The 16,033-nt window shown below is 39.5% G+C and overlaps 1 protein-coding gene across 8 annotated transcripts in view; it reads right to left on the bottom strand.

Annotated features, from left to right (window-relative positions):
• The window catches only part of NTRK2 (neurotrophic receptor tyrosine kinase 2), a 204,810-nt gene that overhangs the window by 37,780 nt on the left and 150,997 nt on the right, over positions 1-16,033 (bottom strand). For all 8 annotated transcript variants that reach the window (XR_014880318.1, XR_014880319.1, XR_014880320.1 and 5 more), the window contains 2 exons: positions 11,082-11,254; positions 7,908-8,142 (listed from right to left, as the gene is read on the bottom strand). Coding sequence is in view for 5 of the 8 variants with exons in the window: in XM_085212798.1 (XP_085068924.1) it covers positions 7,908-8,142; positions 11,082-11,254 (408 nt within the window). In the remaining 3 variants the exon portion in view is untranslated. The remainder of the gene's footprint in view (positions 1-7,907; positions 8,143-11,081; positions 11,255-16,033) is intronic.

Genomic DNA, 16,033 nt, shown 5'->3' with positions numbered 1-16,033 from the left:
TTCAAAAACCTTGGACTAAACACTGGCTCTAGTGAAACCATAGGAAAAAGCTCCCAGCAGCCACTGAACTGCAACCCTACAAATTGTGAACAGGATTGAGATTAGGGACATGGCCCTCTGATGTGCTAAATGTCTCAGCAGTAGCCAAATCATTCCAGCACCTGCAAAGACGGCTTTATGGGGGCTGTGCTGCTACTCAGTGAAATGAGCCGACTTTCGATCAGAGTTCTGTGAAGCTTTCCAAATTGCAGTTTAGAAAGCTAATTTCAATATGTGAATCACTGCTTTCCTGCAATTTATATCCATATGTGTGGTTATTTTTAAGAATGATTCAGTTTTGTATATATAATTTTAAAAGGACTTTTAAAGTTAATGAGCATCTGCACTAAGAGCTCCTTAACAGAAAAGCTTGTGTCAGCCACCAGTGCTGCTGACTGTGTAAACTTCCTGCTATTCTATAGGCATGCATATGAGATCTTAAGGCTCTTACCTCCTGCATACACCAGGAGTAATCCTCCTGAAATACACAGAATTAAAATGCTTTAAAAGCAGTGGTGACATGAACTGAATTTCCATTCATTTGAAAACTGTAATATCTGCCTTACAAAGTGGAGCCAAAAAGTAAGTTCTCCAAGTTTTTAAAAGAAGTAAAGAGGGGGAAGGTTTCCACTGAAAATTTCTGAAGACTTCGGTTCAGTTTTTGACCGACACAGCTCTCAAAATGTTTAACAGTAGCGTTGGTCAATTGAATTTCTGTATCTCATAGGGAATATTTCTAGGTACTGCTTTGTTCCTGAATATCTCTTCTGAAGATGAACTAATTTTTATTTCTTGATATCCTGCAAGATAACCATGCCAGCATAAATCTGTCAAGGGAAGATTTCCAAAGGAACAAGCAAAAACAAAATTCAATGACTAATCAAGTAACTGGTCACAGAAGTGAGTGCACTCTGCTCTGCTTTTCTTTCAATCATTTTTCAGCTTTCTCATTATTCTTCTCTGGTTTTGTCATCTCCACATGCTTTGAACTCACAGAGCAAAGGACAGTGTGCCCCATGAGCAGTGGAGGTTTCCCAGTTGTGCATTTCATGTGAAAGGGGTCTTAAATATGGCAAAATAAAAATATGCTACAGCTTCCTAGTTAAAAACCTCACTTTCTATATTTTACCATTAATGCTGCAAGATGAAGCTTAGTAAGAACTTGCTGTTAAATGCACCAAACTACATGTGCTGGATATCTGATGCCCCTTCTCCTAGCGCTGGTGTGGAAAACTTTCCTAGACACTCTTGTAGCGTCAGTGAAAACAGATAGATACAGGACTATAAGCATGATCAATGAACCTTGTGTGAAGAGAGAAAACTCTAATGGGAAGTGATTGCATCTATTATGACGAGAAAAAAATTAACAACAACAAACAAACAAACACACAAACAAACAAACAAAAACCACAAGGGAACTACACTTGCATAGAACCAAAGCTGAATTTGGCATCTCTGCAGAACTGTATGGGTCAGGAAACTCCCACTTAAGGAGGAGCACCAACAGTCAGGGATGTGTAAAAGCAAGCTCAGTAAAGAGCATGCTTCCTGCATGCAAAAAATAATAATTTGGTATGGACAGTGAGCAGTAGGCCTTGCCATCTTGCTAACACCTTAGCATTGAGACATCCTGGTGTATACAAACTTCTAAATGCAAACATAGTGGTGACTTTTATGCACAAGTCTGCTTGCAGTTATTTTAGTCTAAATTAAAGTTACTGCACTGACTTGAAGGGAACTAGTTCAGATTTACGTCTCTGTAGCTGGCCCATTATTTCCTTTATTGTTTCTAGTGGCATGAAATCATCTGTGCACGTCCTCGAGGACTACTGGAACCCTCTGTCCTCCCCAGCACTACACATGATGCAATGAGCCTCTGACGGAGGAGGAAAGCTGAAAAGTCCATGTAGGGAAGCAGATAATTTCCGTTTGAGCAATGGATGCAAAAATAGCAGCTAATAAAAAGCCTTCAAACTGTGCCTTCAAACAGTGACAATTCAATACACACACCTACGAGGATGCCTTGACAAGCTGCTTGACTTCTCGGTAACTCTTTCTTGTTTTCTTTAGTGCAGCCTCCTTCAAACTCCTACACGCAGGTAGTCAGCTCTGTAGTGACAGCTGAGACCTGCAGGTGTTTGCTGTTGCTGTCCTTCCAGAATAGACAAACACTTCTTCTTCACTGTAAACATTTGTATGGTGGTGCTTGCCTGGCTAGTTATAGCCCAAATAATGATGAACCAGCCTTTTCTTTTTTTAGTTGCTTGATGTCATGCATTAATTCTCTTTGTAAGTAGTCATTTGGAACTGCAAATAGCTTAAGTGAAAACATTCTGGTGATTCTTTTACTAGCATTATCTTTTTGCAAATGTTTCATATATAGAGTCACCAGAAAAATATATTATGCAGTTGCCAGAAATACAGCATTTCACAATATTAAGCATTAGGCTCACATGTGAAGGAAGGACTGTGCCTAGAAGGCAAGATGCTTCTCACAATTTCAGTACTCTAATACTAATGTTACTTTACTGGCTTCAGTGACTGACTGAGTGACAGCAGAGATCAGAATTGTACTTACTTGCCAGGGGCTGTAATACTCCCAGGGCCAAGAAGTTATATAAAGAGAGTTTTTGACCTTTCTGTGTAGATAGAAGGTCTGGAAGCCGGGTATGTTTAAAGTCAGTTTAGAATACCAAATTGTGTAATTTTTAGGTTTTTTGGAAGTCTTCCTGGGAGGCTAAGAAACATAGTAACTTCTCACATCTTAACTAAAAGTGCATGTGATCTCTATGTTTAGAACAGATTTCCTTTTCCAAAATATTCATTTGACATTAAATAGAAGTGATCAAGAAATAAAATATTAAGAAATAGAGCCACAATCATCTAGAAAATTTACTTACAAATCCTTCTCACTCCCTCAGCAGTTTATTTTTTGGTCCCGTGATTCTGTTTCTCTAGTTCTTTACTCAACACCAAATTAGAAAAGACCTGAATTTTAATTTTAAAAGAATTAAATAAAAAGCAGCCCCCAAAGAATCTAAAAATAAATAAGAGACAGCAGTCTTTCTTAACCACCAGAGGAACAAAATGTGCCAGCATGAACTGTAAAGTCACTCACTTAGGGACAGAAACCAAAAACCTCAGAAAAGAGGATGTTCTTCATTTGGAAGCCATAGAACATAAGAGTGGCCCAGAGCACTGTTTGACAATACAGTGACTGTGTGCCAATAAGACACAGGCTATGTGAATTTAGGATGTACCATATAGTGCGTTTTCATTAGAGACAGGGAAATTCCTCTGATCCAAGAACAGGCAAAACCTCACTTGGAAAATAACACTCATAGTTCTATGATGTCTGAGCCAGAAAAAGACATTTTCACATGCTAAAAGATGCAGGAGGAAGCTTCTTGAAGAAGTAAAATGAGGAATGTTTTCTCCTGACAGTATGCATTGTTCAACCTTCCAAGACAGTCTGGGACAGAACAGGATTACTTCATCTAAATACAATTGAGATGTTAAAGCTAGGAAAGGAGAAGAATTTTCGCTATTGGAGAATTATGTGATCAAGTGGGTGCATAGTGATCATGAGTTAATCTAGGTTATTGATTAAGAAGAAAATTTGCAAATATTAGGAGGATGAGGTTGTGGAACAGCCCTCCAGTGAAGGCCTTGGCAGCAATCCTGCTTATTTTCAACATCAACCTTCAGAAAATTAATGGGAAGTGCTGTATAACAGGACAAGAGTGTTCCAGGAGTCAAAAGCTCAAACTTCAAAGACACAAGACTGTTGCTGTTAATAAATCTGAGAGCCATCTAAAAAAAAGCTTATCAATGTTCTGCAGGCTGCATCATATTTAACATATTTAACTAAATTCTTCAGGATTTGCATTGGTCTCCTACATTTTTGTTTTGCCCCTTTTTGCATTTTTTGTCTCTCTTAAACTCTATTTCCATACTGCCCTGAGGCACTGAGGACAGAGGATGTACAAAAACAGCATATTGGATCAGATGTGCTCCAAGGGACATCACACAATCCCAGTAAAGTCAGGTGGGTGCAGCTGGCTTGACCACTCATACCATCATACAGCTTACTTGAAAGAAGGTAATTCTCACTGAGGCAGACAAACAGATTGGTGTCACCATCTGTTATGTGTCAGGTATGACCAACTTTGTAGGACATCAGAAATATTTGTCAAAAAAGTTTCTATTTCCAGGCCTAGCACACTACTGATAACCTTGATATATCTTACTCTTTTGCTTTGGCAGATTGGAATTTTCATGAGATTTGGTGCTAAAAGCATTAGTGAGTTTTGGAATTTTCCACATGGTTTAGGGAAGTCTGATGTTCCTGTGGCTTCTCTTGCTCTTAACACCTACTGTATAGCTTTCTGTAAGAGTGGAAGGCTTTGACTCAGTAACTTGTGCTGACTCTAACAAATCTATATGCTTCCCTCTTTTTAAATAGCAAAAGGGCAACAACAAACATGGTATAAGATATGCTGAAGATATTAAACAGACAGCGGGTCACTGGAATTCATACTGAAACACAGTCTCTCGGGTTTTTCTGCCTCATCCATGCTAGAAGTTGAAGTAACTAAAATGAGACGTCTAATCTTCCCCATGCCTTTTGGACAAGTTAGGCCTAAACAAAGGTGGAAACCTTGCTAATAGTCCCTGGCTTCCAACATATCCATGTGTGGTTTGAAAAGTGGAGGCATGGAGTCCTTATTTTCTCAGCTGCTTCTTGGACTGTTGCATAAAGACAAGTTAGTTATACAACAGCTAGATAGGGATTATACACAACTTAACTCCATAAATCTAAATGAGGATCAGAGTTTCTAATCTGCACTGGAAAGATAAAACAATGTGGAGGGGCAAAATTCTGATCCTAATGAAGTTAATGGCAAAACTCTTGCTTAGTTCTGTGAGATCACAGTTTCATGCAAAATCTTGGCTCAAGCTTGTAGCTGGCTAAACAGGCTGGGTATTTAAAGCACATCTCTGCTAAGTTTTTCCAAGAACTGATGTGAGATGAGTTTCCCTTTTTTGCTTTCGTTAAAAAACAAAAAACAAACAAACAAAATATTTTAAGACTAAATACTAAGCAGTGTCTGCAAACTTGGCCTGTATGCCTGAAAAGGTCCTGAAGTACTCTCTCAGAGTTCAAGAAAACTTACTAGCAAAATGTCCTTTCCCATGTTTCTGTGTCGGCACTTTAAGCCACAAAAGCTGCTGATGAGTCACGTTATTTGGGTGTCAGAGAGAAAGAAAGGAAAATTTGACTTGTGGTGGTTACATGTCCAAACAACAAAAAACAGACATCAACGAAACAAATCAAAGCACCAGACCTAAAATCAGCAAGTAAACAATGCCATGAAACAGTGCACTGTGATACAAGGACTACAGTGCAGCAGCGTCACTAGAGCTGTTTGTCACCCAGATAAAACTAATTATTTGCCAGTTAGATTAGTTTGACCTGGAGTGGATGGCACTGTGGGAGAGGAAAAGGTCACTGCAATTTCTTCAAGTACCCATGCTCATCTGGTCTGACTTCTGAAAACTACTGCTGTTTCATTGAATGTTAGCACATATATCAGAGCTCCCTTCACCCTCAAGATTCCTATCTGATGAAAAATAAAAGGGAAAAAAGGAAGAGAGGAGGTAAAAGAAAACTTGTGCAACTAGCACTGCACATCATACACATTCCCAGCCCAAGGATTACTTCTCTTGCTCTTGTCCCTGAAGTGTCTTTTTACAACTGAGTTTATTCAGTGTAGAGTGTCATTAACAATCTAATGATGAAGAAGTACTAGTGACCATCCTTATCTTACAAAGGCAAACTATAAATAAGCATCTTGGGAAAATCCAGCATCCTGACAAGGTTGGTAGGATCCCAGTAAACTGATTCCAGTGCATTAATATACACAAACACCAAACCATTTCTTATGGAGCTTTTGGAGTTGTATAAAATCTTTCAGTAAGCATTAGATGGATCACTCAAGGTTGGGGAAGAATTGCTTCTGTGTATATGATTAAGTGTGAACAATTAGAACAGACTTGATATAAACAATTAGGTATATTTGGTCAGTGCAATCCCACTGTCATCACTGATAGTTGCATTTCTTAGGTCCATCACAGATTAATTCTCCAGGCAACAATCTGAAAAGTCATCATTCAGCTTCTGACTAGCTCATATAAGGCTGTTCAGAACCTCAAAGGCTCAGCTATGTCTTCCAGCTTTTATCAGTGCAAAATAAAATGGCAAAGTAGGCTGTGGGTCTGCCTCTCCTCCACACTAACTAAAAGTGAGGTGATGGGAAAATGGTCCTTCTTGGTTTTCTTACTGTGCCAAACAAATGACTATACAAATCTATATTTTCATTCACCCCCTCTGACATTTATCTATGTCATCCTCCCTTCAGCCACATTTGTGTCTTTTTACTAGCACCTCTTTGCAATTTTGTTTTCTTTCCTTAATGAACTGTCTTACTTAGAACATCTCACATCCATTATAGCACCCTCATCACACACCCTCCTGTTTCTTCTTTCTTTCTTCCTGGACAACAATGGTCTTCCCTTGGCCTCAGAACATTGACAAAGTAACAAGGGAGAGAGAATAAAGAGTGTGATTCTGAAAATGAAGCATTGGAAAAATGAGGTGCTTTGAAAGGCACTCAATGACTTCCAGGTTACCTAGAACTTCTCCAAGTCATGGCTCAGGCAGGACAAAATCCTGCTCTTGTTGTAAACTTCAGCTCCACTGAGTAGAAGCTTTGTTTGAGTGCTTGTGTGTAGGACTCAAGGATTAACAGAGGTATGAGCAGTTAAGAAACTCAGTACACTATCACATGCTTGTGCAAACCTTAGCTGCCTTAAGGAAGCACAGATGATTACCTATCTTCTATCCTTTTCTGCATGTAGTTTTTCTGTGGCAAGAGCTAATTTCTCTTTCTCTCTCTCTCTCTTTTTTTTTTTTTTTTTTTTTCCCAGAATTCAAAACAAAGCAAAACATTTAAACATTTATCACTCAAAAATGCTGCCTTTATCTGTCAAGGCTTTTACAAAGTGTTACTGCTAAGCTTGAGCATTCATTCTTAAGTGTAATGATGAAGATGGTAAGTGAATCCAGCCTTGCTCAAATACAGAACAGAGACATGTCCTCAGTCATAGCAAATGCAGTTCACTCTTCAAATGCAAATCAAGAAAGCCTAGCCTTTGGTGCTCACTGGTGTCCTTGGAAAAACAAATAGAGCCACTGATTACAATTCTGTATATTTTTCCATGTCCTGAAATGAAATCATGCTTGCTTTATGTACACCAAGTAGCTTGAGGTGCCAAGTTTCCAAAATAACAAAATATAAGATAAATCTGGTTTGTATGTTTACTAATTACTATGTTTGCCTTTTGAAAGAAGAAATAAAGAACACAGAAGACATTCCTCAGCTGTTAGGTAAAACAACACTCAACAAACACTTCTTGTGTCTACCTTCCTCTGCCCTGTCAAGCATCAAGGCAATCTCCTTTCAGGCATCCCACAAACAACGGCACAGAGGTAGCATCGTCCTTTTATGGACACCAGCACAATTAGAGTGGATAAGGAGGAGACCTTCATTTTATCTAAGAATTCACTGATAACAAGTGCTGTGAGAAACAGATATAGAGCATGTATTTAAAGATACATGGTAGCTTATCTTAAAGGATACAAGTCCAGCATTCAGAAACTAACAGCTTGGCCATAGATAGCCTCTATTCCACACGTGGAAGCAAACAGCAAATGCTGACAACTACACAACTTGCCATATAGTAAGTACATCACTAGGGTAAGTTGACAGGACCTCAGTTGCTAGCACTCACAGCAGTTCACTTACCCTGTAGTAGTCTGTGCTGTACACATCTCTAGACATCCCAAAATCCCCAATCTTCACCAGTAGGTTCTCACCAACCAGGCAATTCCGGGTAGCAAGATCCCGATGCACAAAATGCTGTGACGCCAGGTAAACCATACCAGCTGCAATCTGCTGGGCAATATGAAGCATCTGGGACTGTGTCAGCTCAGCTGGTCGGTTGCCTTCTGCCATCAGTACTGCATCTGGACCATGTGCCCTGCAAAAAAATACAAGCTGATTTAGTGACAGGCCACTTCTGAGATGTAGAGGTGAATGGCATTAGTGATCCTATAACCAGAGAAGTGACTTACTCAAGTAAAAGAATAAAAACTGTTTATTGGTAAGATAGCAAGAATTTGTCTCTTAGCTTTTTTCACTTACTGTTTTCTACCACTATGTGAAAGACAGGTGATTTGAAGAGAATTATACAACAGGTATATATATTGTTCATGAGGCAGATTGGTTCACAGCAACAACCCCCGTCTCAAACAACAACTCATGTTACATCCTTGTAACTTTAAGAAATAGTTATCAGCATTCCTGTACACACTATAAGCATCACTAACCAATCCCCAGCCAGTTAATGAGTCAAACATACCTCATTTAATGCAATTTATAATGTTCTAAACAACACTTTCCATCCATTCTTCCCTTCTGGGTTTTCAGAAACCCTTTAATTCTATTCCTGCAGACTACTCTTTCCAAGAGATCACCCCAGCTATTTTGGAAAAATATTCTACAACCAGTTTTAACTTTCTCTCAGAAGGCTTTCCTTCCTCCAAAGGAGAGTTTCAGAGAACCACCTTTCTAATCAATAAAGGTGAGTCCTTAATTTATCCCTAAAGGAAGGGCATGGGAGTTTGGAAAAGAGTTGCAAATTAATCAAAACCTATGAGATAAAATCTGACATTACCTATTAGAAATGCGTTATTAAAATTGCCCCAAGGGAAGAACTTCAAGAGCAGAGTGACAGATGTGAGAAAGAAAGAAGGTACGTAAAAAGAAGGTATGCAGCATGGCTGGCATTGCATCTGATACCAGGTAAAGAACTTAACATCACTTTCTTTGCCACAGGGTGTACATAGCCACTGAATTGGTTTGAGTAAGGGAAATAAACTGGAAGACACGAAGGCTCCTACAAATACCCAGAGAAAATTTTTATCAAAAAGCATTGTACCCTTTAATTGAAATGATTTTTTTTAATGACTGCTCTCAGATATGAAGCTCCAGATCACTAAATTAGAGAGCTCTACATTTTTCGCTCACTTCCTTGGTCTGTATGTAATGAAACTTTTGGATTATTTTTAACATTCCGTCTATTTTTCTTTCACTTGTGACGTGGTCTGTAAATGAGGTGCTCCTCAGTGTCTGCAGCAGCCAATAACATTCCTTGGATCCACATTAGTGTCCACTGCCCAGAACAAGCACTGGGCAGGAATGACTTCGAGTGGACCTAGATCTGAAACAGTCTTTGGCTGCACACAGACAGCAGAGCTAATTTGGGTTACATTTCAGATTCATTTTTCCCATCAGCCTTTGGTGGCGCTGCAGGGTAAGAAATACAGGCTGTTACAGCCCGCGTAGTGCTCACCTCTCATCTGCAGCACAAGCTGCCTCAGATGTGAAAGGAATGACAAATTGCTTAGGTTAAACAGCTTGTCCCAGCATAATCATTTTATGTTCTAAAGACCAGGGCTGATTAATAATTAAAAAAAAAAAAAAAAAAGGAGTGAAGACCTAATGGAGGAAATATATTGACTGTTAAACTACCTTTCTGTACAACAATTCTAAGACAGTTAGGAGTTAAGAAAAGGTCAACAGGAAAAATCAAAGAATAAATATTTCTTCTAATGACAATGAATCAGCAGCAAATCTGACTTCCTCTAATGGAAATTCAGTGCTTTGAAAAAGTACTGGACTGGCATCCTTGGAAACTTCAGTCTTCTTATCCACTTCAGAGGTCCAAACAGGCAGATGTAAATGCACCAACACTGCTCTCACAGTATACTTCAATCCTTTGCCAAAGAGGCAATCAGTCTGGGAAAAGTAGTATTTGCTCTGCATCCCCAGTTCAAGATCTGGTCTCTCTGCCAGCCCCAGCAGCCCTTCCAGTAAGGGAGAATGCTAGTTAATCTCATTTGCTTTTACACACTGTGGCTATTTGTTCATAGAAGATTAGAAGGACAGCAAACTCACTTCAGAAAGGCTAAAAAAATGGTGACACAAGCAGTCATTAGCAACTTCAGTAAGACAAAAAACCTGAACCATTTAAAGGGGCATTAGTTTGATTGTTTTACTGCTTTGTCAATAGCATGCATTAAAGGGACATCTTTCCAAAATTGTGGAGCCTCTACCACAAGAGATCTCAGTACAGTGAAACATTTTTTGATACTCTGTGATGGCAATGATATAGAAGACCTTGAAAGAACAGTCCCTTATGCAAATGTTTTTATTTAGGAGCACAAGCTGTCTCTTAACTTCTTATTTTTATGTTAGTGAATACACACTGGTGGAAATGGCACATACACAAGGCCAGTGTTCAAAGCTCATTGATGAGTTACTTATTATTCTGAACCTTAGGTATCATCTACATATCTATGACTTCTTTACTGCCAAATTTTAATCTATCATGTACATTCTTCAACAGCTTTATGAAACAAAGCTGTACTCCAGAGGCCAAGATTTAGCATTTTACACTGCACTGAAGTTTTCATGGCTCACAGTTTTCTTGCCACAGACTAATGACACTCATATCAAAACAATGAAAGGAGGGAAGAGAAAAGAGGATATGTTTCTGAAGCTTTTAGATGCCTACAGTTAGTGATAGGTGTTAAGTGGGATCTTTCAAAATGCTACCAGAAAACAGTTCCTACCATGAGCCTTATAACCAAACATTTTAGAATACACTGAAATACACTGGAAACAATCTTGCTTGGTTTCAATTCATTTGGTGGAAAGTTTTAGGCTTAGCATTAAGCTGAGGCATTTCCAAATGTGCCAGGAAACAATGAGCTCCATATCACAGTACACATAATGACTGTTACACAGATTTGCACTTTTTGGTGTTTGAATTTTTCACGAGAGTTAAATTGGCATTAAATACCAGTAGCTTCCTTCACTGCCCAATTCTGGCTGGTAAATATTTGATGAATTTACCTGAGGAATTTGTTCAGATCTCCATGCTTCATATACTCAAAGACCATGATGAGTGGATCACCCTCGACACAGACACCATAGAACTTGACGATGTGCTCATGTTGCAGGTTAGTAAGCAGCTCTGCCTCACGGTGGAAGTCCTTGCGGGCATTGTCACTGGCATCCTTCAAAGTCTAGTGGAGAAAATGAGAATGTAAAGAAGGAGGCATTCACAGAAAGTAGTGAACATGTGGGATGGCATTGTAAGGTTAGATAAGGACACTGCTGTGTAAAGGATAGAGGAGTTATATTCTTAGTAACATTTTCAAAATGCAGATGTGACGTCTTCATGCATTTAAATAAAAGCAGTACAGTACAATTTTTGTTCCTCTGCCCCATGTAATCCCAAACAACGCTGTTTGTAAGAAGATATATGGATACTCACAGTCTTGTTTTTCCAAATACAGAAAAAAAAAAGCCTTATAAAAAAAAATACACCAGTACCCAGCTGATTCATATCCTTTAGCATTTAGTCAGGCAAAATCCCAGTATCTTGTTGGTATTTGCGTCTAGTTTAAGTTCCTCCCAATAAAGCTTTGCTTGCATAAAATACTTAGTAGGAATGTAGATGCACTTTTTATGTATCAATGGCATTGTTGCTATTGATGTTGATCCCTGTGTGTGCTATATATTAGGCTATATATTAGACAGATTTGTAGAAGGGAGATCAGATCATATATCCAAAGACCTCTGAAATTAAGTGAATGTATTTGCATGACTAAGATTAACCATATGTATAAGTAACTGAAGGTCAATTTCAAACTGATAGAGAGTAAGTAGGAACAAAAAAGAGTCCTGCAGTGTCCATTTTTACTTTTCGCCCTTTTATTTATAGAACTCCAAAATCCTGCATATTTTCATTTTGAATGACATATATCAATGCTGGTTCAAATAGTACCGTAAACTTTGTATAATGAAATAATGATAATTTACCTGCTGCACATAAGCAGTTTCAGATCTCTTCTAGCATGGAAACACTTTCATGCATGAAAATAAAAGGAAATTCTGGTACCAATTAAGTTAGGAATAACCATAGTTGACAATAAACCTCTACTGTGCTCTACCTTCAGGGATTGTACTATATCATTTCAAACAATATTTTAAAAACGGTATGAGAACATTAGCAGGTTACTAATGTTCATAATCTATTATTCACAATAACTGAAGGCTGGACTCTGAACCTCTATACTTTTACTACATGCACACTTTAAACAAAGGAAGGCAAGACAAAACTAACAGCATTACCTTAAGTTATGATAGTTTTCGCTGTTATCCAGCCACGTTGTATTTTACTTCGAATTCATAAAGATAACGTGAACCAAACCATGCAAGTCAGAACAGATATAGATTAAGTCGATTCTGTGCAGTCATTATGCCAATAATCTCAGTTTCTTGCTATTTATATTCACTTTTTTTTTTTCTCACAGTTTTTCTTTAGTAGATACAATTCAGTCCATTCTTTCAGTATTAAACATATGCATGCATGCATATGAGGGACTAGGGACTAAAATATGACTGTTAGAAAACCCTTGCTTTACTTCTGAAATAGCAACCATAGATCTCAAAATAGGACAACTAAGGTGACAAGGTGAAAGGGAAACTGACTGGACATTTGTCAGATTCAAGGGCTATTCCCTGTGAATTTTAGGCTTTGGGGATCCCAGGGGCAACAGAAGCCTGCCGTGCCACAAATGACACTTCCCCGAGGGATTCATTTATCAGTTTAATCTCTCTTCAGGCATAGAACCCTTCTTCCACAAATTTTACTAATAATGATGCAAGGTTTTAGATCACCATACCTTCACAACCTATGACATATTAGCATAAACAGCTGTATCATCTAAGATGGATATCAAGTTTGCTCCTCAAATATAATCACCACAAAATCACATACAGATTAAATGAGGAATGAAACTGAAATGTCTTTCAATTGTTCCAAGCTCTTGGATGGTGCCTCAATATGATGCAGGCATCAACACACAGTCCAAATTATGATAAAATCACTGAGAATAATTCTGTTGTCAATTGAATCTCCTATGGTAGTTTCATGTATAATGCGATATAATTATGTGTTGGACTAGATTTCTTCCCAGCAAGAAAGAAAAAAACAATTCATATTAAAAACATTTTTAAATAATAGCTATGTTGGGAAAAAAATTATATAGAGAAGCACAGGCTCATACTGTTTCCCGCATACTCTTTCCATGGAAAGACAGTAAAAATGCTGACAGCTCTGTCCTGTGAGGATGGCATATTGTATATTTCAGAAGACTCTTTTTATCTCAGAGAAACAGCAAAATTATCATATGATAGAGCAGTTGCCATGGCAATTACACATTTTCTGTCAAACAGAAAAATACAGAAAGGTCTAAAGCCCTGGTAAGACTCAGACAGGATTTCTACTACCAAGGGGCAACCTGACGTTCTGTTACCTTCCACTGCAGGTCCTCTCATTTCCTTTTAATTATCTCATGCAGCACACAGAATAGACACAATACATGAGAGACAGATGACAAAGGCTAGGAGGAGACCGGAAAGTGAAACAATTAATAGGCAAGGAACATTTATATGGAAATTACACTGTGGAATGTGTTGAGCTTGTTCACAGTGTAAGGGAAAAAAATCAAACCAAAATAAAACCCTAAGAGTACAAGGCAGAAACAAAGACATATTCATTAGTACCATTACTGACAAGTAAGCCAAAGCTCTGCATGCAAAGTACTCTTAGCAGTCAATGGGAATTTATCCTGAGCGGCGAAAGAGATACAATCACAAGTACTTTTCCAATCATCAGGCTGCTGGACCAGCAGCTAAGGAAGAGTGGTATGCTCTGCTGGGCAACTGGCTAGTGCAGGAAAGTGTCCTTGCCCAGACTTCCATGTAGAAAATGGTTCCTGCAGACCTGTTGAGTGCAACAAGCACAAACCACCAGCTCCTCAATCTACCCTGACACCACAGAGCTGCATCCATGCCAAGGTCAGGGGAGAAGTGTGGACACCTGGCTCACACTAACACCACTCCTAGGGTATCAAGAGGCTGCTGAAAAATGTGCCCTGCAGGCCATCCTTACCTTCAGCCCCGATCAGCTTAAACAAGGGCAAAACCATGTCTGGTAAACCAACCCTAGGAGTAGACAGTATCCAGAGCTTGAACAATCACTATGGCATAGCAAAATTGGACAACAGTGAAATGATAACTTTTCTGGATAGACTGGATCAATGGACCAAGATGGACTGTATGACTTTCAATACGGCCAAGTATCGAGTCCTGCATTTTAGTCTCAACAATCCCAGGTAACCCTACAGGCTTGGGGATGATTGGTTGGAAAGCTGCCTGACAGAAAGGGACCTTGGTGTAGCGGTGGACTGAATATGAGCCAGCAATGTGCCCAGGTGGTCAAGAAGGCCAATTGTTTGTATCAGGAATGGTGTGGTGAGCAAGACTAGGGAAGTCGTCCTGCCCCTGTACTCAGCTCTGGTGAGGCCCCACCATGAGTACTGAGTTCAGTTCTGGGCACCTCAATACAGAAAGTACATTGAGGTGCTGGAACAGGTCCACAGAAGGGCAACAAGGCTGTTGAAGGGCTTGGAGAATGTGCCCTATGAGGAGCGACTGAAGGAACTGGGGCTGTTGAGTTTGGGGAAGAGGAGGCTGAGAGACTTTATTACTCTCTACAAATACCTGAAAGGTGCTTACAGTGAGAGCAGGGTTGGTCTTTTCTCAGTGGTGATAGGTGACAGGATGAGGGGGAAATGGCCTCAAGTTGCACCAGGGGAGGTTTAGGTTGGATATCAGGAAAAATTTCTTTACAGAAAGGATTGTTAAGCACTACAATATGCTCGCGAATGAGGTGGTTGAATCACCATCCCTAAGTGTGTCTAAAAACAGTTGGATGTGGTGCTCAGGGACATGATTTTATGGTGGGTAATTAGAGTTAGGATAATATAGTCAGGTTGCACTTGGACTTGATGATCTTTAAGGTCTTTTCCAACCAGAGCAACTCTGTTGTTCTATGATTCCATGATTCTATGATTCTTTTTGACATCTTCTGTTTTCTAAAAATGTCTGCAGTAAATGGTATGCTGGTTTGATTTGAAAGCATACCTGGGGAGTGAGGCTAATGCTATGCCCAGCTTGTCCTGTGATGAAGCTCTGCGTTCACAGATTTTCTTCACAAGTAAGCACTTAAAAGAATCATAGAATCATAGACCCTTTTGAGTTGGAAGGGACCTTAAAGCCCATCTAGTCCAACTCCCTTGCAATGAATAAGGACACCTACAGCTAGACCAGGTTGGCTAGAGCTCTGTCCAGCCTGTCCTTGAATGTCTCCAAGGATGGACCACTCACTACATCTCCGGGCAGCTTGTTCCAGTGCCTCACCACCCTCATTGTAAAAAATTTCTTCCTTATATGCAATCTAAATCTCCTCTCTTTTAGATGGAAACCATTTCCCCTTGTCCTGTCATAGCAGACCCTACTAAGGAGTCTTTTTTTTTTTTTTTATACACCCCTTTAGATACTGAAAGGCCCCTATCAGGTCTCCCCAGAGCCTTCTCTTTTCCAGGCTGAACAGTCCCATCTCTCTCAGCCTGTCCTCCTAGGGTAGGTGCTCCATCACAGAATGGCTTAAGTTGGAAAGGATATGAAAGCCCGTCCTATTCCAATACCCTGCCCTGGGCAGGGTTGCCACACATTAGATCAGGCTGCCCAGGACCCCAGCCAACCTAGTTTTAAACACCTGCAAGGACGGGACATCCACAGTTTCTCTAGGCAGCCTGTGCCGCTGCCTCACCACCTTCTGAGTAAAAAATTTCCTCTTAACATCTAACTTGAATCTCTCCCCTTTTAATTTAAAATTGTTCCCCAGGCTATCTTACTCCTTTTCCAAATAGCAGAAGATCAAGCATTTGGGG

The sequence above is a fragment of the Meleagris gallopavo genome, chromosome Z (assembly GCF_905368555.1).
Source record: "Meleagris gallopavo chromosome Z, MGAL_WU_HG_1.1, whole genome shotgun sequence".
In the NCBI taxonomy this organism is placed as follows: Eukaryota; Metazoa; Chordata; class Aves; order Galliformes; family Phasianidae; genus Meleagris; species Meleagris gallopavo.
This window is presented reverse-complemented; position numbering and strand designations above follow the sequence as displayed.